The sequence below is a fragment of the Mustelus asterias genome, chromosome 12 (assembly GCF_964213995.1).
Source record: "Mustelus asterias chromosome 12, sMusAst1.hap1.1, whole genome shotgun sequence".
NCBI lineage: Eukaryota > Metazoa > Chordata > Chondrichthyes > Carcharhiniformes > Triakidae > Mustelus > Mustelus asterias.
Window position 1 is genome coordinate 97,404,291 of NC_135812.1, and position 23,636 is coordinate 97,427,926.

At 45.7% G+C, this 23,636-nt stretch overlaps 1 protein-coding gene across 1 annotated transcript in view; it reads left to right on the plus strand.

Annotated features, from left to right (window-relative positions):
* LOC144501720 (dynein axonemal heavy chain 17-like) overlaps positions 1 to 23,636 on the plus strand; it is an 832,067-nt gene that overhangs the window by 226,705 nt on the left and 581,726 nt on the right. Inside the window, exons 19-20 of the mRNA XM_078225682.1 lie at positions 8,509 to 8,691; positions 18,210 to 18,464. Of these exons, the coding sequence (XP_078081808.1) occupies positions 8,509 to 8,691; positions 18,210 to 18,464 (438 nt within the window). The remainder of the gene's footprint in view (positions 1 to 8,508; positions 8,692 to 18,209; positions 18,465 to 23,636) is intronic.

Sequence of the window (23,636 nt, forward strand, 5' to 3'; positions counted from 1 at the left end):
TAAGGAGCACCCAGGAGGGCTTCTTGAAATAGTATGTAGATAATGCAACTAGGGAAGGAGCTATACTGGACCTGGTATTGGGGAATGAGCCTGGCCAGGTGGTCAATGTTTCAGTAGGTGAGCAGTTCGGGAACAGTGACCACAATTCAGTAAGCTTTAAGGTACTGATGGACAAAGATAAGTGTAGTCCTCAAGTTAAGGTGCTAAACTGGGGGAAGACTAATTACAACACTATTAGGCAGGAACTGAAGAATGTAGATTGGGGGCAGATGTTTGAGGGCAAATCAACATTTGGCATGTGGGAGGCTTTCAAGTGTAAGTTGATAGGGATTCAGGACCGGCACATTCCTGTAAGGATGAAGGATAAGTATGGCAAGTTTTGGGAATCTTGGATAATGAGAGATATTGTGAGCCTTGTCAAAGAGATAAAGGAAACATTTGTCAAAGCTAGGAGGCTGGGAACACACGAAGCAAGTGTGGAATACAAGGAAAGTAGAAAGAAACTTAAGCAAGGAGTAAGGAGGGCTAAAAGGGTCATGACAAAGCATTGGCCAGCAGGATTAAGGAAAGTCCCAAGGCTTCTAATACATATATAAAGAGCAAGAGGGTAGCCAGGGAGAGGGTTGGCCCACTCAAGGACAAGGAGGGGAATCTATGCGTGGAGCCAGAAGAAATGGGCGAGGTATTAAATGAGTACTTTGCATCAGTATTCACCAAAGAGAAGGACTTGGTGGATGATGAGTCTGGGAAAGGATGTGTAGATAGTTTGAGTCATGTTGAGATCAAAAAGGAGGAGGTATTGGGGTTCTTAAGAAACATTAAGGTAGACAAGTTCCCAGGGCCTGATGGGACATACCCCAGAATACTGAGAGAGGCAAGGGAGGAAATTGCTGGGGCCTTGAGAGAAACCTTTGTATCCTCATTGGCTACAGGGGAGGTCCCAGAGGATTGGAGAATAGCCAATGTTGTTCCTTTGTTTAAGAAGGGAAGCAAGAATAATCCAGGTAATTACAGGCCGGGCCTTACATCAGTGGTAGGGAAATTATTGGAGAGGATTCTTCGAGACAGGATTTATTCCCACTTGGAAATAAGTGGATGTATTAGTGAGAGGCAACATGGTTTTGTGAAGGGGAGTTCATGTCTCACGAACTTGATCGAGTTTTTCGAGGAAGTGACGAAGATGATTGATGAGGGTAGGGCAGTGGATGTTGTCTACATGGACTTCAGTAAGGCCTTTGACAAGGTCCCTCATGGCAGACTGGTGCAGAAGGTGAAGTCGCATGGGATCAGCGGTGAGCTGACAAGGTGGATACAAAACTGGCTCGGTGAAAGAAGACAGAGGGTAGCAGTGGAAGGGTGCGTTTCTGAATGTATGGCTGTGACAAATTGCGTTCCTCAGGGATCAGTGCTGGGACCTTTGCTATTTGTAATATATATAAATGATTTGGAGGAAAATGTAACTGATTTGATTAGTAAGTTTGCAGATGACACAAAGGTTAGTGGATTTGAGGATAGTGATGACGACCATCAGAGGATACAGCAGGATATAGATCGGTTGGAGACTTGGGCGGAGAGATGGCAGATGGAGTTTAATCTGGACATGATGTAATGCATTTCGGAAGGTCTAATACAGATAGGAAATATACAGTAAGTGGCAGAACACTTAAGAATGTTGATAGGCAAAGGGATCTGGGTGTACAGTACACAGGTCACTGAAAGTGGCAATGCAGGTGGAGAAGGTAGTCAAGGCATATGGCATGCTTACCTTCATTGGCTGGGGCATTGAGTTTAAAAATTGTCACGTCATGTTGCAGCTTTATAGAACCTTAGTTGGGCCGTACTTGGAATATAGTGTTCAATTCTAGTCGCCACACTACCAGAAGGATGTGGAGGCTTTGGAGACGGTACAGAAAAACTTTACCAGGATGTTGCCTGGTATGGAGGGCATTAGCTATGAGGAGAGGTTGGAGAAACCTGGTTTGTTCTCACTGGAACGACAGAGGTTGAGGGGCGACCTGATAGAAGTCTACAAGATTATGAGAGGCATGGACAGAGTGGATAGTCAGAAGCTTTTTCCCAGGATGGAAGAGTCAATTACTAGGGGGCACAGGTTTAAGGTGTGAGGGGCAAGGTTTAAAGGAGATGTACGAGGCAGATTTTTTACACAGAGAGTAGTGGGTGCCTAGAACCCATTGCCTGGGGAGGTAGTGGAAGCGGATACGATAGTGACTTTTAAGGGGTGTCTTGACAAATACATGAATAGGATGTGAATAGAGGGATATGGTCCCCGGAACGGTAGGGGGTTTTAGTTAAGTCGGGCAGCATGGTCGGTGCAGGCTTGGAGGGCCGAAGGGCCTGTTCCTGTGCTGTAATTTTCTTTGTTAGTGAGCCCAGGACTGTATTGTCTGGGCTCACTAGTGTTTCTGACCCTGCCGGTCAGGGGGGGAAGGTTCCTGCCAGCGGGGATTAGAGCTGGCCCCAGAAATGGGGATCAGGCATGATAGTGTCGCTGGTGGGGGCAGAGGACATTGAGACTCCCCCGGGAGGTTGGGGGCAGGGTGGGGTGCTATTGGGCAGTGCCAGCCTGACACCCTGCCAGTGCCTGCCTGGTATCCAGGCACTGGGGTTTTCAAGGGGGGGGGCAGACTGGGCGTCGGTCGATTGGTGGTGGTGGGGGGTGACCACTGCACACTCTGCCTAGCGATCGGTAGGGGAAGGTGGGGTGGGGGGAGACAATCGAGGCTGGCCATGGAGGGGGGGTGGTACTGGGTTTGGCGGTCGGGAGGAAGGGTTGGGGAAGCCATTGGGAGACCAGCGATGGGGGGTGCCAGTGTGCATGTGGCGATCTCCCAATAATGCACAGTGGCCCGCTCAGCATGCTGACGCTGGCTTCTCGGGTGAGATTAAGCCTCCCCCCACAAACTACCCCACTATCCGGCAGTCTTTGTGAGTGCCGCAAATTCAACTGACTAATTTTGCCCATAAAACAGACAGGAAAATCCCCTGTTTTTCTGCCCGTTGGGCACTTAGTTTCTTTTTGGGAAAATTACCCCCTTGAATGTTAAAAGTAGCCACAACGATTTCCCACTCATTTCAGCAAAAGGTGAAATGTTGTTTGTTTAAATTCTGGAAATTTCCATTGAACCCATTTCAATTGAATGTTTCGAGATCCTGGATGATGCCGCAGCATTATTATGGGAACAATAACCACGCTTTAACAGACAAATGGCATTTCAACAGATAGGATGAATTTTCCTTGGAAGTATTGTGAACTGTGGGCTAGATAGTAATAGATTTCATAAGGACATGGACAGGCTCATGGAATGGGCATCAAGGTGGGGAAGGTCGAAAAACAATCCTGAACTTTAAAAATTGAGGTGTAGGGTACAAGAGTGAGGAGGTTATGATGAACCTTCATAAAACAGTAGTTTGGCCTCAACTTAGAACATAGAACATAGAACATTACAGCGCAGAACAGGCCCTTCGGCCCACGATGTTGCACCGACCAGTTAAAAAAAAACTGTGACCCTCCAACCTAAACCAATATCTTTTCGTCCATGAACCTATCTACGGATCTCTTAAACGCCCCCAAACTAGGCGCATTTACTACTGATGCTGGCAGGGCATTCCAATCCCTCACCACCCTCTGGGTAAAGAACCTACCCCTGACATCGGTTCTATAACTACCCCCCCTCAATTTAAAGCCATGCCCCCTCGTGCTGGATTTCTCCATCAGAGGAAAAAGGCTATCACTATCCACCCTATCTAAACCTCTAATCATCTTATATGTTTCAATAAGATCCCCTCTTAGCCGCCGCCTTTCCAGCGAAAACAATCCCAAATCCCTCAGCCTCTCCTCATAGGATCTCCCCTCCATACCAGGCAACATCCTGGTAAACCTCCTCTGCACCCTCTCCAAAGCCTCCACATCCTTCCTGTAATGTGGGGACCAGAACTGCACACAGTACTCCAAGTGCGGCCGCACCAGAGTTGTGTACAGTTGCAACATAACGCTACGACTCCTAAATTCAATCCCCCTACCAATAAACGCCAAGACACCATATGCCTTCTTAACAACCTTATCTACTTGATTCCCAACTTTCAGGGATCTATGCACACATACACCTAGATCCCTCTGCTCCTCCACACTATTCAAAGTCCTCCCGTTAGCCCTATACTCAACACATCTGTTATTCCTACCAAAGTGAATTACCTCACACTTCTCCGCATTAAACTCCATCCGCCACCTCTCGGCCCAACTTTGCAACCTGTCTAAGTCTTCCTGCAAACTACGACACCCTTCCTCACTGTCTACCACACCACCGACTTTGGTGTCATCAGCAAATTTGCTAATCCACCCAACTATACCCTCATCCAGATCATTAATAAATATTACAAACAGCAGTGGCCCCAAAACAGATCCCTGAGGTACACCACTTGTAACCGCACTCCATGATGAATATTTACTATCAACCACCACCCTCTGTTTCCTATCCGCTAGCCAATTCCTGATCCAATTTCCTAGATCACCCCCAATCCCATACATCTGCATTTTCTGCAGAAGCCTACCATGGTGAACCTTATCAAACGCCTTACTAAAATCCATATATACCACGTCCACTGCCTTGCCCCCATCCACCTCCTTGGTCACTTTCTCAAAAAACTCAATAAGGTTAGTAAGGCACGACCTACCTGCCACAAAACCATGCTGACTATCACCTATCAATTCATTACTCTCCAAATAACTATAAATCCTATCCCTTATAATTTTTTCCAACATCTTGCCGACAACAGAAGTGAGACTCACCGGTCTATAATTCCCGGGGAAGTCTCTGTTCCCCTTCTTAAACAATGGGACAACATTCGCTAACCTCCAATCTTCTGGTACTATACCAGAGGCCAACGACGACCTGAAGATCAGAGCCAGAGGCTCTGCAATCACTTCTCTTGCCTCCCAGAGAATCCTTGGATAAATCCCATCCGGACCAGGGGATGGTCATCACATTTGAGAAAATATGAAGGAATTGGAGAGGGCGCAGAAAAGATTTACAAAAATAGTTCCTGGGATGCAGTAGATTGAGAGAAATTGTTCCCATCGGCAGACAGTTGAGAACTGGAGGCCACTACATGAAAGATGATTAGCAATAGAATTAGAGGTGATGCGAGAAAAAAAACTTTTGTCACAGCACGTGGTAAAAATCAGAAATGCATTGCCTGAGGGTGTGGTGGTGGCAGATTCAATATTGGCTTTCAAAAAGGAATTGAATAATTATCTGAAGAGAAAAAATTGCAGTGCTAAAGGAAAAGGTAGAGGGGTGGACCTGCGGCGAGGGGGCGGGGGGGCCGGGGGGGGGGCTAAACACACTAGTGAGCTTGGCTTCAGAGTGCTCAGCTGCTGTTTTGCAAGGGCGTCTTGATCACACTGTGCACTGGGAGTCCCCATCCTTCCTCCCACGGATATCGGGACTGCTCCACCCCACCCTCCTTAACAGTGGCATGTTCCCCACCCCCTCCCAACATGAGTCACTGGTATCAGGGCCCACCTGATAGCCTGACCCCCTCATCATGACCCTCAAAATCCTCCCCCACATGACTCCAGACTTGATCCACCTTCGCCTGACCCCCATCATAGCCCTCTTGCATAATCCCCCTACATAGCCCCCTTGTCATAGGTCCCCTACATATTCCCCGTCGTAGCTCCCGCCTCCTGTCATAGCCTCTCATCGTAGTCCTCACTCAGGCCCCACTGCCTTGGCATGGCCCTGGCACACTAGCGATACCCAACTGGCACTGTCAGGGTCCCCAACTGGCATTGCCGGGATGCCTGGTGGGCATTCTAGTAAATGTACTTTGTATCCCTCTAAGCCCTTGACATCCTTCCTAAAGGCTGGTGTCCAAGTCTATTGTTCAGAATTGAACACAATGCATGGAATTTTACCACTGTTCACACCAATATTGGGCACAATCTTACCTGCTGTTCATGCCACGCTCCCCCTGCAGCAAAGTCAGAGAATATGGTGGCCAGCCAAACCTCTGTTCACTGCAGCGTGATGGTCAAATCTTACTGGTGTGAATGGTAGTAAGATTCCATACATTGTATGGAAAGGCTAGTGTCCAAGTATAATGTCCAGTGTTCAATTCTGGACATTATACTTGGACACTAGCCTTTCGGAAAGATGTCAAGAGCTTAGATGGGCACAGAGTACAATTATTAGAATGATACAAGTAGTGCGCTGCACTACAAGTTTTTTTTCCCTTAGAGCAAAGAAAGTTAAATGGACATTTAAAAGTGAAATTAAAGATCATGAACGGATTTGATAGAAATCTTTTTCCAGCATCAAAATGATTGGTAACCGAAAGATACAGATTTAAAGTGAGGCTAGATAAGGGAACTTCTTTTGCCCAGTGAATTTTGAATATTTGGTCTGAAAGGATGGTGAAAGCAGAATCAAGTGAAAGTGAAGCTGAGATAAAGTAGGGAAATCTGAGTTGTGACAAAGTGGTTAGAGCCCAGCTGAGATAAAGCAGAAAATAAAAAAGTGAAGTCAGATTGACATTGGAACTTATTTTAAAAAAGAGCAAGGAGGTGAAACTAACAAAGAAAAATTTGAAAGAAAATGACATAATTATGAGCACCATCTGTTGAGTAAATCAAGTAGGTAAACAGTAAGTAATTTATATTTAACATGCCGTTGAACTAATAATTCAGGTTATCAATGAACAAGTAAATAAAGATACTTGAGATTGCAGTGCAGACATTTGTATTGGAACTGCAATATGTCGGGGTTTATGAACAGCAAGGCTGCCTCGAATTTCCACCTCTGCAGGAAATGTCTCTGCCTAAAGTCACTCCAGCTCAGAATCGTTGCGATGCAGTCTAATTTCGAGACTCTGGCCAGGATTTTACTGCCTTGCCCACCCGGAATCAGGGCGGGCAAGGCTCACAGAATGATATTCTCCATTGGCCTCAGGCAGGATTTTACGAGCCTCAGGCGGGCGAGGCAGTAAAATTCCGGACTCTAATTCTGGGAGTGGAGGGGGAGATTTCAGGATAGTCTTTGTCCAGAATAGAGCCACAGTGCAGAGGAAAGCTGCCTGCCTCGAGAGAATCAGGTGGCATGTGGTATCGCTTTGAAACAGTGTTACGTGGACAGATTTTTAGCCCTAGATTTCTAAGTAATATTTTTCTTATTTCCTTAATTTTCATACTAAAATGTATACCTCACACTGTTAAAATACATGAGCTACTGTTGTACTCATTTTTGCAAGTTAATTAATGTCTTCTTGTAGTTTGTCACAGTCCTTCTCAACATTGGTCACTTCTCCTCGACCTCTGTGGTAGTAAGAACATAATCAGCTGAAACCTCATTCTCTACCCCACCTAAGACCCTCCTACCCAGCTCCCTAACAGTCACACCCTTTTCGAACCTCTGATTTCCTTTGTTGAAATAAATTATGAAAGGTTTGGATAGAGTAGACAAGAGAGTGTTTCCATTTGTGGGCAAGAAAAATCATAGAATCCCTACAATGCAGAAGAAGACCATTCGGCCTATTGAATTTGTACCGATGCTCTGACAGAACATTCTATCCAGGCTCTATCCCCGCAACCCCACATACTTACCCCGCCAATCCCCCTAACCTACACCTTTTGGGACATTAGGGGACAATTTAGCATGGCCAATCCACCTAACCTGAACATCTTTGGATTGTGAGGAAACCAGAGCATCCAAAGGAAATCTACGCAGACATGGGGAGAATGTGAAAACTCCACACAGAAGTCACCCAAGGCCACCTGGGTGCCTGGTGCTGAGACTAATCCACTGCCGCCCCAAAAACTAAAGACAATCAATATACAGTAGTTATTAAGAAATCAAATAGGAAATTGAGAAGAAACTTATTTATCCAGAGAGTAGTGACAATATGGAATTCACTTCCACAGAGAATAGTTGAGGAATACAGTCGATGCATTTAAGGGGAAGCTAGCTGAGTATATAAAGGAAAAGCTATTAAGGGCTTTGCTGCTAGAATTAGCTGAGGAAGAATGGGAGGAGGCTTGAGTGGACTGGTTATACCAAATGGCCCCTGTATCTATATTCTGTGTAATTCTATTTCTTGTGATACTTTTGAACAGGAATTAGGTAAATACTTGAAAGGAAAAATATTACAGGCCTATGGAAAAGAGTAGGGTAATTAGTTATCTCTTAAAAAGCTCACACAGGGATGATGGGTTGAATGGTCCACTTTTCTGTTATCATTCTATAATGCCAAACACAAATTGTTCAGCAGAAATTTAGTTTGAATATTCTCATTGATATAACATGATGTGGAAAGATTTCCATTAATTGTTTTTGTAGCAAACTTATAAAAAAAGCATTCTAAGACCAATTTTCCAATTTGCACAATTTTCACAATTGTTAACAATGGTAACTTTTCTCCCAATATATTTAACAACCAACAGTGTTTAATTGCTGAAACTAAATTATTTTCTTTCATGTTTGGGATGTCTAGGTTCATACTTCACCACTCTTCGAAGTACGTCTTGAGCTGACTGAGTCCGATACTGAATTTCGTCCAACTATAGGAATAGGCAGTGAATTCTATAACCTCATAGAGACTTTGATGAATGATGTATATAAACTTGTCGGCCTTGTCCCACGTTTAGCAAAGCATGTTTCTCGAAAGAAATATCAGGTGAGACTAAAAAATGGAGCAATTGCTTATAATTTGTCATATAATTTATTGTAGATTACCAAAAGAATGTGGAAGAGAAATTCATTTCTGCAGCTCTGCAGATTTCATTGATATCCTGGGGACAGGTAGTGCTGCAGGCTGTTACCTGCCTGACCCGCATATGATGTTCTTCAGTGGTATCATTGGAGACCCCAATACTGGTAATAGTCCATGGCACTGACTGCTCCCAGAGAATCAAATTAAGCCAGAAACAGCTATGCAATCAAATTTCTCCTCCTTCATACTATAATTATCACAGTTATAGCAATGTTGAAAAGATTGCATTTCTGAAATTAATTTTCAAGCCACATAACTGCATTTTAAGATATAATTTTATTACACGAATGGACAGTGTAAAGATTGGCTTTTTCATTTGATGAAAATGATTTTCAATAAGCAAACTGTTTGAAACCAGTGAAAGTACAGCAATCTTTTACACTCCAGTGAATGCTTCTATTTTTATTTTTGCTATAATTATTTTTAAAAACTATTGTTTTGGAATTTGCTGCAACTGTGATATTTGACAAAAGTTGTAAATTAGATAGATGATTGTTGTTGTTCTTGACCCTCCATGGCAAATGCATTTTGTTAAGTATTATAGTTTATTGAGGCCCATCCTGAGGAGAAATTGTTCTCCCTAAAATTAAGCATATTATTGTTGCCTGTTTATCTTACTGTACATCCAGTATTGCAATGATTAGGTTTATAACTATATATTATGGTCTGATTCAAATGATATTTCATCTGAATACCCATTGTTTCAACAATATGGAAATGATGAAAGGTTTGGCTAACTGATAGAATATAGAGAGTTGGGATAAGAGGTGCATTTTCAGGGAGGCAACCTGTAACTAATGGAGTGTCACAGAGATCTGTGCTGGAGCTACAATTATTTACAATATGCATTAATGACTTGGACAAGGGCAATGAATGTACTATTGCCAAATTTGCAGATGACACAAAAATAGATGGGAAGGAAAGTGGGGAGGATGACACAGAGTCTACAGAAGGATATAGACAGGTTGGGTGAGTGGGCAAAAGCTTGGCAGATGGTATATAATGTAGGAAAGTGTGAAGTTATGAGCTTTGTTAAGAAGAATAAAGGAACTGAGTATTATTTAAATGCAAAAAAACTGGAACACAGAGGGATTTGGAGTCCTCGTGCATTAATCATAAAAAGCTAGCATGCATTAGGAAGGCAAATGCAATGTTGGCCTTTATTTCAAAGGGAATGGAGAATAAAAATAGTGAAGTCTTGCTCAAACTACACAAGGGTGGGTCAGCCACTGCCATGGTGCAGGGTGAGGCAGTAGGCCCCCGTAGGCACATGGTCTTGGGGGGGCTTGGGCTGGATCAGGGATTCTCAGGTTGGGGTCATGTAGTGAGCATTCTCCCTGGCTGCTGAGAGACCCCCAAGAGATTCCAGATGTTGAGGTCAAATTCCACTAATATCGCATCCTCCACGCTGCCACCTCTTGGCTGGGAAGGTTCCATGGCTTCAGTTCTCATTGCTATCCAATGATGTGCACATTTTCGAGATCCTGTCTGGTGAGTACTGCCAGGCACCTGAAGCTCTTTTTGAGGATGTCCAATGACATATCTGCTCATCATACAGCCTTTCTTGTACGGATCTCATAATGCATTTTCACAAATATCATTCAGCCAAATTGAAAAGTATATTCTTTATATCTGAACCAGTTCCCTTTAATTCCATTGTATGTCTAAAGAGGTAAAGTAACATGTACTGCCAAAGGATAAGAGCATCACAGCAGCTTCACTAGAACTTGGTGTACACTTTTATAAACCTTTTGTTATGGTTGCACATAAGTTGCATATTGATGGAATGGAATTCTTTGCAGTTTATGAATAATCCTGGTTAATTTGGGGGGGTGCAGATTGCCATATTTGTGTAATTGATGACACCGTGTAACTATGGGAAGCCAACAAGGGATGCAACCTGAGTGCACACAGGCAAAATTGACATAACTGCCAGCTCGGCAAACCTTCCAGGAACCTGTTTTTTGTATCTGTGAATATCCAACTGGGATTGATCACTTCCATACCTATTGGTGATATGGTTTCACCAGGTCCTCAAGGAGACTGCCATCATCTGATACCACAACCTCAGCCTCCGTAAACACTATTTTTTTAAAGGGCCAAGGAAGAGAGCCTCTGCCTGTACACTTTTGTAATGTGGTTATAATGTGTCCTGCAAACTCAACCCCTCTGCACCTGCAGGTGTTTCACACCAAACACTTGTTGCAATTGATAGTTACATTGTTCCTCATCTGAAGTCCAATCTAAATCAGCTTTGGCTTCACCTGATCTGAGCTTCAAAGTCCAGAAGTTAGACTTTTATCACAAATACTATCAACAAATACTTTCCTAGTGGTGGGTAAAAAAGCAGCTGTGAGCACATTGCTGTTTTTGCTTGACTTTTAATGAGTCCACAAATTGCTGTTCTATTTTTGCTTCCATTCCAATCGTGCATGAAAATTTGCTAAATTTCAGTGTATGTTAAAAAAGCACTGAAATTGATGGATTCACAAAGATAAAATGGTATTTCACCTTTCTAGAGGGAATGGGGAAAAGTTGGTTGTTGACCACAACCAGCTGAACATGCCTGAGTCAAATTTGGAAGTCAGAGCAATGGAGCCAGTTTTTCTATGTATTTTTAATCTCTTTATTCTGCTAGTTGCAGTTAAAACCATGCACTGCTCTGGTTCCTCCTTGCCTAGTCATTAATAACTTTTCCCCAGTGCTTCACAGAAGACCATTAGTTTGAAATTTCCCATTTTGCCACTGTTAGCTTATTGGAAGTTAACAGATTTCATGCTATACAGAAGCTATGCTAGCAGAGTGGGAGTCGCTCAGAAGAAATTCCTTCTTGTGAACCTAGAATCCTATAATGCAAATTTAATGTTAACTGCATCCAGCATGGACCTGACTTGGCTGAGGTGCCTTGTACTGATATTAACCTAAGCTACATCCTCACTTTCATCAAGTTGCCATATTGGTGAAATTGGGATCTTTGATCATGATGATTCTTTTGAGTGGTCTGTCAAATAAACAAGTGGCCTTTTACCAATAATTCATGTTCCAATAACATTTTAAGAAGTATAAGTTTTTTGATTTATCTGAACAAAGATTTATGGGGATTACTTATTACAACAACCGCTCAATAATAAATCAAATCAAGTTCGGGAGATATAACCATATGGCAAAAAAGAACACTTTAAATGGGGAATTCAGAAAGTTTATTAACCATTAAAAAAGTAACAAAGGTCAGAAAGATAAAAAGCAAAGTGTCAATTGCCAGTAATTAACAGTAAGAGGAGAAAGGTTATCTTTGACAATTGAACAGACTTCTCACCGCTCTTATCAGAACAAGCTGTGAAGTGATGATGCTGAAAAATATCGACAGCAACTCTTAACACCTCTCATAAAAATAATTTTCTCCCTCTCTCTTCTCTTTCTCTGCCCCAAATGGGCATCTCGGGGCCCCCTTTCTTGTACCTTTAGCCAATTGTTGGAAAAATAAACAATTGGTCTATAACTTGTCAATAATGAAATAGGAATTAACCTGTTTTTTTAAAAAGCTAATTACACACATTGGGGCAAATTTTCCCGTTACATCCACCACGGGAATCGTAGCGGGGGAAGGGCAGATCATGGAAAGGTCCATTGACCTCAGGTGGGATTTTCCAGTTTCAGGACAAGTGTGGCTGGAAAATCCCACTCATTGTGTCAGCTTTGAGACAATGCTTCTTCTCAAACTATATCACTTATCTTGAGGTAAGCTGAGTCTTGACCAATAATTCATTAACATAGCTGTCTGCCATTTAAAATTAAACAAGGGCCTATTAGTCTTCCTGGTCAAGGTTAACAAGTCATGTTATCTCTTTTTATTCTGTGGGCTGAGAAGTACACAACTTGCCATATGGTTAAGTCTTCAGGACATAATGTGATGTTAACATGATTTCAAGTGGAATTCCCTCATTTCACAGGGCTTTACCACTGGTGAGAGGATTACTGATTTTGTTTGATTATGTGGGCTCACTTTGATTATGGTGGGCTCACTTTCTTGCTTCTCTATGATGGGAAAGTCTGGAATGGTGCAGAGGGCTTTGCCATTGACAACATTTTCCATTGCATAGAGTTTGAGATGATGCATTTTCCACCTGCTTGCTAGGTTCAGCAACGTTCACTGTCTTTGTCTTCAAGGGAGCTGATTTGGTTGCTGCTGGGCCCATTATTTTCTTAATTCCTCCATACATCCTAGATTCAGTAGCAGATTATATGCTGTTGCAGAATTTAAAACAGTATTGACTGGTGCCATGCAAAGCAGTCTACTGAGACTTAATTCTGACAGTTTTAACTGCTTCTTGGTTGGTTTCTTAGGATTGCTTGTAGTAAATGAAGGTTTTCCTGTTGATTGCAGTGCCTGACACCTTTTCAGTCCAAAAAGCCTAAAACCAGTCAGCATTCCACTGATCTATTCTCTAGTGTACATCGAGTGTACAGTTATAGATGACAGTGCTTGATGGTACCACTTTGACATTATACTCTGGTCTCGGGCTTTATTGTCCGAAAGAACTTGATCAAATTCAGGAACTCTTGGGTTCTTCCTAGGTTAGTGGTAGGGCAAAAGTTGATCCAAGAACAACCTTTATTCTTGGAATGGTATATCTTCCTTGACTGCATACTGATCTTGCTGCACCCCAGGGGAGTTGCCAGTGGTTCCAGTGATGTTATTTCAGATGTCTCCAGGACAACTTAAACCATGGCTTGGTTTGGAAGTAGCTGTTCAACAGAAAATCCATGGCAACAGCATTGCTGTTGTATCCATTTTCGTTCATCTTGCTGATACCTTAGTGATCTACGTATGTTGGCCAAGCTATCTACCCTTGCGTTGAAATCCCCTAGAACAGGGTTTCCGAAACTTTTCAAGCGTGGAACCCTGAATGACCTCCCAACAGCAAAAGGGAACCCCAAAAATTCTTAATGTCGATGTCCCTTTTTTGCCACAGAAATCAAATGTAAACAAGTTGTTTCTAGCTATATCTATGCATATATTAGGAAGAGGCACACAGTCACAAGTAGATTCACGAGCTATATGGCCTCATATTAACCCCTGGCTAAGCCTCTTAACATTAACCCATGGAAGTAGTATCTACTTTAGAAGTGGGTATTCTGGTCATAATTAAAAAGTTCACACACGCTCAGCTCTCTGTCTCGCCCACACTCAACTCTCTGTCTCACCTACACTCAGCTCTCTGTCTCTCACACACACTTAGCTATCTGTCTCTCACACGCTCCCCTCTCTATCCCACACACACTCCCCTCTCTTTCCCACACACACTCACCACTCTCTCTCCCACACACAATCACCTCTCTCTCACACACACCTCTCTCAAACACCCTCACTCTCTCCCTCTCACACACACACACACACACTCATCTCTCTCATACACAGATCCCTCTCTCACACACACTCACCTCTTGCTCACACACACTCACCTCTCCCTTACATGCATACTTATCTCTTCTTCACATGCACACTCACCTCTCTCTCTCATACACACACACTCACTCCTCTTTCTCACACACTCACCTCTCTCTCATACACTCTCCTCTCTCTTACACATAACTCTCACACACACTCGCCTCTCTCTCACATGCACACTTACCTCTCTCTCTCACACACTCTTCTCTCTCTTACACATACCTCTCTCACACGCATTTGCCTCTCTCTCACATGCACACTTACCTCTCTCTCACACACTCTTCTCTCTCTCTCACACACTCTTCTCTCTCTCTCACACACTCCTCTCTCTCTCACACACTCTTCTCTCTCTCTTACACACTCACCCCTCTCACACACAATCCTCTCTCTCACATATACTTCTCTCACACACACTCACCTCTCTCTTCCACACACACTCCCCTCTCTTTCCCACACACACATTCACCACTCCCACACATACTCACCTCTCTTTCCCACTCACACTCACCTCTCTTTACCACACACACTCACCTCTCTTTCCCACACACATTCATCTCTCTCTCCCACACACACTCACCTCTCTCTCTCCCACACACTCATCTCTCACACACTCACACCTCTCTCAAACACCCCCACTCTCTCCCTCTCTCACACACACTCACCTCTCTCATACACAGAAACTTCTCTCACACACACTCACCTCTCTCATACACAGAAACTTCTCTCACACGCACGCACCTCTCTCTCACGCACACTCACCTCTCTCTCACACACACTCACCTCTCTCTCACACACACTCACCTCTCCCTCACACACACTCACCTCTCCCTCACATGCACAGTCACCTCTCTCTCACATGCACACTCACCTCTCTCTCTCACACACACTCACTTCTCTCTCTCTCTCTCTCACACTCACCTCTCTCACACACACCTCTTTCACACACACTCACCTCTCTCTCACATGCACATTTACCTCTCTCTCTCTCACACTCATCTCTCTCTCTCACACACTCATCTCTCTCTCTCACACACTCATCTCTTTCTCTCACACACTCACTCCTCTCTCTCTCTCACACACTCACCTCTCTCTCTCACACATACCTCTCTCTCTCACACATACATCTCTCTCACACACACTTACCTCTCTCTCTCTCACACACACTTACCTCTCTCTGAGATGCACATTTACCTCTCTCACACACTCACTTCTCTCTCACATGCACTCACCTCCCTCTCTCACACACTCCTCTCTCTGTCTCACACACACTCACCTCTCTGTCTCTCACACATTCACCTCCCTCTCCCACACACACTAACCTTCCTTTCCCACACTCACCTCTCTCTCTCTTCCCCACAGACACTAACCACTCTCTCCCACACACTCTCACCTCTCTCTCCCACACATTCTCACCTCTCACACACTCACCCTTCGCTTAAACACCCTCACTTTCTCTCTGTCTCATACTCACCTCTCTCATACACACATCCCCCTCTCTCACACACTCACCTCTCTCACATGCACACTCACCTCTCTCACATGCACATTCACCTCTCTCTCACATGCACAGTCACCTCTCTCTCTCTCACACACACATTCACCTCTCTCGCACACTCACCTCTCTCGCACACTCACCTCTCTCGCACACTCACCTCTCTTGCACACTCACCTCTCTCGCTCACTCACCTCTCTCGCACACTCATCTCTCTCTTGCACTCACCTCTCTCTTACACATACCTCTCTCTCTCACACAGCAGTTTCAGTGACTCGACAGCCCTCCATGGCACCCAGAACTGGCACTGATGGTTTTGAACGTTTCGATTTCAAGTGCAGTGACAGGTAAACAACATACACCTGGATTTGAGGATCATGGTAGTGGGGCGCCAAAGGCCCTCCCCCATGTACAACGATGTTCAGAGCCCCTCCAGCTAAAGTCATACAGTCATCCCTTCGTGAGGATAATCAGAGACATATTAGTCACAGCTGTGGGGTGCAATTACATTTATTTATGTCAATAACAGTGCAATATATCAAAGTGCTCATACTTGTATTCGTGAAACTTAACTGTGTCTAATTCCCTCAACCTAGGTGGTACAGTCCTTGACCCATGTCCTCTTGATGACCCAGCAACTTCTTAACCGTACTACGTCTAGGTGTCTCCCCAGGATATACATCGGAAGTGGAGGCAGTCAGCTGCCTTCTGCGCCCCATGGCCTGTGATGCCCTTGGCGGACTGCCCCTGGAGGGCTGGGACCTGGAGGGCCCCAGCTGGCTTTCTCGTGTCATGGATGTATCCATGCTGCCCTGTTCATCCTGCTGCCCTTGAGAGAAGGGGGAGTCAGAAGATGTAGTGATGGCTGCAGTCTCCCGGGCAGAAGGCCCCAGCACGGGGCCTTACACCTGCAGCCCTTCTCCTCCTTTGGGGTGCCAATGGGCCCCTGGGACACTCCATGGGATGGCGGAGTTTCTGGACTGAGCTCCAAAAGCTCCAGTGTCACCTGGCCTTATCAGTCTTGGAGGCCCACCTGCATTCACCCCATGGTGTGCAAGCCCTCCCCAAAGGCCCTCAGAGTCTAGGGCCACCCGTCAATGGCAGCAAGCAAGTGCCCTCTGAGACAGGGCCACACTCTGCAGCCCCTCAGCCATGTCCCGCTGTGAGTGGGCCACACTCTCAAGGACTACAGCCATAGCCCACTGTGTCTCGGCACTGTCTCATTGGGTCTCCTGCAACCTCTCAGCCATAGCTTGCAGAATCTCACGTGCCTCAGCCGTGACCCTTTCCCTTCATATCACACTCTATTATCAGTACTCATATTGCTGCCCTGCATTTTTGCCTCGTCATTTATCTTTTAACTTTACAAAGTTCCCCTCATGTGAACCCTTCCCCTAACTAATTAGTTCAAAGCCCTCTTTACTGCCTTCGTAATATTAGCCATAAGAGCACTGGTCCCAGTCTGGTTCAGGGTGAAAGCCATCCCAACAGTACAACTCCCTCTTTCCTCAGTACTGGTGCCAATTCCCCACGATTCAAAGCTTATTTATCTCAGACCAATCTTTGAGCCATGCATTTAATTCTAATCTAAAGTGAGGAAAGAGGCCTGGAAGGAATCTAAAATGAGGATGGAGGTTTGAAAGAAATCATTAGTTTTGCAAGTGCTAGGATATGGGCAGAGAATGCTGACAGTGACTGATGTGGAGACGGCAGAGGATGTCCATATGTGTTTAATACGCTTGTGAACATATGCTGAAGGGTGTTATGGAAGGGCATTGTTGAGAGTAGTAGGAGCATTGTTGGAAGAATTTGAGCAGTTCTCACCTTTACTGACCTTGTGATGATATTGAAGTTTGTTTCTACATCAGACCTTGGTTTTGGGAGTGATGTTACTGGCACTGATCCTCTCAGCTACTCTGGTTCAGGCCTTGTGGATATTCAGTTTCAATCTCTGCTCTGTTGAGCAATAGTACCTCAGGTTGCTTTGACCTCCTGCCTCCAACCTCGAGGAATGCTTCAGCCTCCTAACTCATTGCTCCCAAGAACAATTCACACTGTTCCTAAAAATAGGCAGAATGGATTGCAGGCTTGCTTTAAGCAGTGCATTCCTGTACCAAAAGTGGCCTCAGGTACCCATTGCAAATAGCGATGCCCAAATTTGTCATCCATGTTAAAATGAGACCCAGGAATTAAAATCACCTGCGCCTCATGGTCATCAGAGGAGTTTCTTTGCTGTTCAGCCTGGGCCAATTTCTGCTCCAAGTTAAAATCAGGGTTATAATAGTAAATGTTCTTTGGAAAAATATTGCAAGCAAGTTTTGTTTGATCAGTTTCCCTTTTAAAACTACTGGATTTGTTTGAAACAATGTGCATGTACCATTTTGATTTGAGTTTATTTTGCACAGTACCAGGGCAATTAATTTGTCCTTTTATTTTAAACTACAAACTATATATAAATTATCTTCTTTCTTATGACTATAGATAGATCTTGAAGAGATGACAGATTTGTCTGAGATGCGAGAAGAAATAATGTCTCAGGTGATAAGCACAATGAAACAGGCAGAGCAGTATGAGGAATCATTTGATGGTTATTCATATTTGTGGGTCGATGATCGAAATGAATTTCTGGAAGAATTTCTGATATATGGGCGCGTACTTACCCAAGAGGAAATTGAATCTTATGGTGAAGGAGGTGTTCCTCCAACTCCACCAACTCTTGAACAGTTTAAAAATCAGGTAATTTTATGTTACATGACATGTTATATTTTAAAATCTATATGTGTCAGCCTGAAAATTGCAGCAAAAAAATATATACTACCCGTTTCATTTCTATGTATTAAATTTCCTTTTCCACTTATTTTAAGTGCATCAAAATTGTTTAAAATAGCAGAAATATAAATGCATTAGATATTTATGTGGTAAGATTGTAATTAATGATCTACTAAGTGGCTTGGAGTATGTTACAAAGGTTCAGATAAGTCTATATATTGTTGAGATTTGGAATTCTCAGAAATTGTTAAGACCACAGAGGCAGTATATAACAGGTTCAATAAGATGATACCAGGATGAGAGGCTTTAGTTAAAAGAGAGACTAAGAAAACTGGAACACTTGATTAAGAAGAGAACAAGTGGTGTGTTCAAAACATACGAGGTTCTGAAAAAGTAAATTAGAAATTTCCACTGCTTTCAACTTGGCAACTACAAGCTGTACATTTAAGATTATCACCCAAAGAAAAAAGAAAAGGGTTAAGATAATGTTTTATCATGTAAAGGATTTTTGAGACATAGAAGGCCCCATCAGAAATAGTGATGGAAGCAAAGCCTTTCACAGTCTTTTGCAAAAGAGAAGTAGACACTTGGGGAAAAAAGCCTTAAAAATGAACATGGAAGGTGCAAAACAATGGAATTAAGCAGACACATTTTCAGAAAGCGAGCATTGGTGTGATTGGCTAAAAATCTTTCCTCTGAGCTGAAAAATTCCAAGATTACCATTATATTATATCATTTTGCTGATGTTGTTCATTGTTAAAAGCAAAGTAGGTTTATGAGGACATCTGATTAAAGTAGGATTTTTTGATTTAAATGGGGAATAAAAATTTATGTATATCAATGTTATCATTAAAATTTGATATTTAATTGAGCATCTTAGGTTCATGTGCAGTGCAGAATAATGGAATGGAAGTTCATAGGTGGGATTCTCCCAAAAAATTCTAAGTGCCAAATTCGGGTAAAAACTGGAGTAAATCCCACTGGTTTTTTTCAGCGGGATTTTCAAAATTAATCTCCGACACTCTGTGCACTGCAGAGTGCACTAGTGTGAATCTCATTAAAAAGCTGTGGGCGGGGCCTATTCCAAAGAGGTCAGCAGTATAGCACTGAGCAGGCCACTGTGCGAGCATCGATCTGTCAGAGCTTGCCTCCTGATCGCTGGCCAGTCCCATGACTCCGCATTCGTTGGCCATGCAAACCCCCCTCCACCCGATCGCTGGCCTCTTGGATGTGCCTGGGCCAACCTTGACCCTACCCCATGCCTCAATCTTCCCCCCTGCAGTCCTGACTCCCCCTGCAGCCACAACCCATCCCCCCCTCCCCCCCATCAACTCTGATTGTAGAATAGAAGTGGGACTCCCCCTCCTTTCCACCACCAATTCCCCCTTGCACTCTTGGCATTGCCGAATGCCCGGTGGGCAGCACCACAGTACCCCCTGGGCATTGTCACTTTGCCCCTTGGGCAGCGCCAGGGGGCAAGGGTGGTACTGCCAAGCTGGCAATGCCCAGGGGGCATCCCTCCCTTACCCCCAACCTCTTAGGGGGTTCTCCATGGCCCCTCCTCACTCTAGCAGGTCGGGCTATTGGGGAGCTGCTGTAAACCCCGCTGGAGTAAAACATTCCTGGTAGAGGGAGAGAGACTAGCAGGCCCAGACTTCAGTCCCAAGCCTGTTAATGATATTTAAATCCTCATCGACATAATTTATTCAGCTCCGCGCCGATGTCTGGTGTGGAGCTGATGACCCCAGAAATCCGGAGGCTGGAGACTCACAGAGGCCGTGGCACCCAGCGGGAAGCCCACTAAACGGCGTACGCTTGAGTCTTCTGGTCCGCTGTGCTATAAAAGCAGTGCAGCGGGCTGGGAGAATCTACACCAACAGACAGTTTTCCAATCCATATATTAGATTTGTTAGAAATTTGCAAGAAAAAAGACACAGATAACATCAACAGAAGCAATTTCATAATTTGGAAGGCAGACAAATTCTGCTTGCCAACTAATAGTTGGTGTCTCCAGTGAGAGTACTGAGACGTAATGGAAGGTAGCATCAGGTGATGGTGCCTTGGGGTATGCCAGCATTGTGTTTAGCGTGCAAGCCTGGTTGCCTGGAAAGCTGAGAATTTAAAGGAATCCTATAGTCACAGTGGCAGTAGGAAGAGCCCAGTTAGCCTTACATTTAGTGGTGCTTCCTTGCAGACTCTTCTCCAGGCTGCAATGGCAAGGCATTTGAACTTCTTCTCGAACAGGAGGGAAAACTGGCTCACTTGACCAATGTGGTGAACCACTGTAACTGCATGTGTATGCCTGGACACACCCATGCTGCACCTGGCCCGAGACTCCTCCCTTTCCACCTGAGACCCCCTCCCTTTCCACCAGAGCGAGGTATAAAGGTGATGGTTCCTCCTCCTCGCCTCAGTCTGGGCCAGGTCAGCTACAAGGGTGTGCTCCTGTTCTTTGTGAAGAAAAGCCTATTAATTCACTCACTCGCTGGAGTCCTCGTATCGTGATTGATAGTGCATCAATTTTATTCACAAAGAGAAAAAAAAACAGAATGGAGCAACTTCTAAAGCCCGATATTTTAAACCTGGATCCGCAAGCTGTGGGAGCCGCCAACAGCTTCAATCACTGGCTAAAGTGCTTCGAAGCCTTCCTCGGAGCCTCCACTGCCGTCCGGTCCAATTCAGACAAGCTGCACGTGCTCAACGCCCGGGTAAGCGACGCAGTTTATGCCACCATCTGTGACGCAGAGACGTACATGGATGCGCTAGCACTCCTAAAGGGCCAATACAGCCAACAGACAAACGAAGTCTACGCCAGGCACCTTCTGGCTACCCGAAAACAGCGGCCGGGAGAATCAAACGCACAGTTTCTCAGCGAACTACGTGCGCTCGGCAGGGCCTGTAACTGTAAGGCTGTATCCGCTGCGCAGTATACGGAGGACTTGATCCGCGATGCCTACGTTACAGGCTTCGTATCCAACTATATTCGGCAGCGTCTGCTAGAACAAGGTGGGCTAGATCTACCAAAAACTGTGACTCGCTGAATCCCTAGAAGTGGCATCCCGTAACCTCGAGGCGTACGCACCCGATCACGCACCATCGTGGGCCTCACGGCCACTACCACCCCAGTACCTAGGAGGGCCACAGACTTATGCCACACAGCGCCCCACCAACGACTCGACTGCTGCGGCTGTTGCAGGCCCAAAGTGCTATTTTTGCGGTCTAGGGAAGCACCCCCGACAATGCTGTCCGGCAAGGGAGATGTTCTGCTCTGGGTGCGGAAAGAAAGGCCACTACGTGAAAGTCTGCAGGGCAGAGTCGGCCTCGAAACCAAACAGCACAGCGTGCGACCCGAGGGAACCGAAAATCCGAACGCCATCAGCCGCGTGTGACTCAAGGGAGCCGCCATGTTGGACACCGTCGACCACGTGTGAGTCCGGGGAGCCGCCATTGTAGGCGCCATCGGCCACATGGGAGTCAAGGGAGCCGCCATCTTGGACGCTGTCGGCCACATGCGAGACAAGGGAGCTGCCGTTTTGGACGCCGGTCGATGATTCTCCGGGACCCACGGTGGCAGCAGTTCAGCTGGACCAGTCTCGTCGGCATCAGCTCGCCAGGTCCATGATGGACATCCAGGTAAACGGCCGCCTGGGAAATTGTTTGTTTGACTGCAGGAGTATGGAGAGCTTCATCCACCCTGATACTGTGCGCCGCTACGCCCTTTCAGTGCGGCCAGTCAAGCAAACCATTTCCTTGGCCTCAAAGTCCCGCTCGGTGGATGTCCTCGGATATTGTGTGGTGACCCTTACGGTTCGGGGGACCGAGTACGCAAATTTTAAGCTCCTGGTGCTGCCACACCTCTGCGCTCCCGTACTCCTAGGGCTCGATTTCATGACCCACCTTAGGAGTGTCACGTTACAGTACAACGGGCCTCTTCCCCCGATCTCCGTCTGCAACCCACAGTTCCTACACTGCCCACCGCACACCACTTGCGGCCTTTCAACCCTCCAAGTCACCCCTCCACCGCTATTCGAACACCTCACCCCCAAGTGTAAGCCCATTGCCACTAAGAGCAGACGGTACAATGCGGGGGACAGGACCTTCATTAGGTCCGAGGTCCAGCGGCTCCTGAAGGAAGGGATCATTGAGGCTAGCACCAGCCCCTGGAGAGCGCACGTGGTAGTGGTCAAAACTGGGGAGAAACACCGGATGGTCATCGATTACAGTCAGACCATCAACCGGTACACGCAGCTGGATGCGTATCCCCTTCCGCGCATATCCGACATGGTCAATCGGATTGCGCAATACCGGGTGTTCTCCACGATTGACCTCAAATCGGCCTACCACCAGCTCCCCATCCGCCTGGAGGACCGCAAATATACGGCTTTCGAGGCGGATAGCCGCCTCTACCATTTTCCTAGGGTTCCCTTCGGAGTCACCAATGGGGTCTCGGTCTTCCAGCGCGAAATGGACTGAATGGTGGACCCGAACGGGCTGCGGGCCACCTTCCCGTACCTGGATAACGTCACCATCTGCGGCCATGATCAGCAGGACCACGACGCCAACCTTAATAAATTCCTTCGTACGGCCGCTCTCCTAAATCTGACCTACAATAAGGAGAAGTGTGTCTTCCGCACTCACCGCCTCGCCATCCTGGGATACGTAGTGGAGAACGGGGTCATCGGCCCCGATCCTGACCGCATGCGCCCCCTCATGGAACTTCCCCTTCCCACCACTCTTAAAGCACTGAGGAGATGCCTGGGCTTCTTCTCATACTACGCCCAGTGGGTCCCTAATTACGTGGTTAAGGCCCGTCCGCTTATCAAATCCACCTTTTTTCCCCTGTCGGGAGAGGCCCGCTCGGCCTTCGACCGCATCAAAGCGGACATCGCGAAGGCCACGATGCACGCTGTGGACGAGTCAATCCCCTTCCAGGTGGAGAGTGATGCGCCTGACTTCGCCCTGGCCGCCACCCTTAACCAGGCGGGCAGACCTGTAGCCTTCTTCTCACGAACCCTTCAGGGCTCGGAAATTCGACACTCCTCTGTCGAGAAGGAGGCTCAGGCCATCGTCGAAGCAATGCGACACTGGCGCCACTACCTAGCTGGCCGACGGTTCACCTTGCGCACGGACCAACGTTCG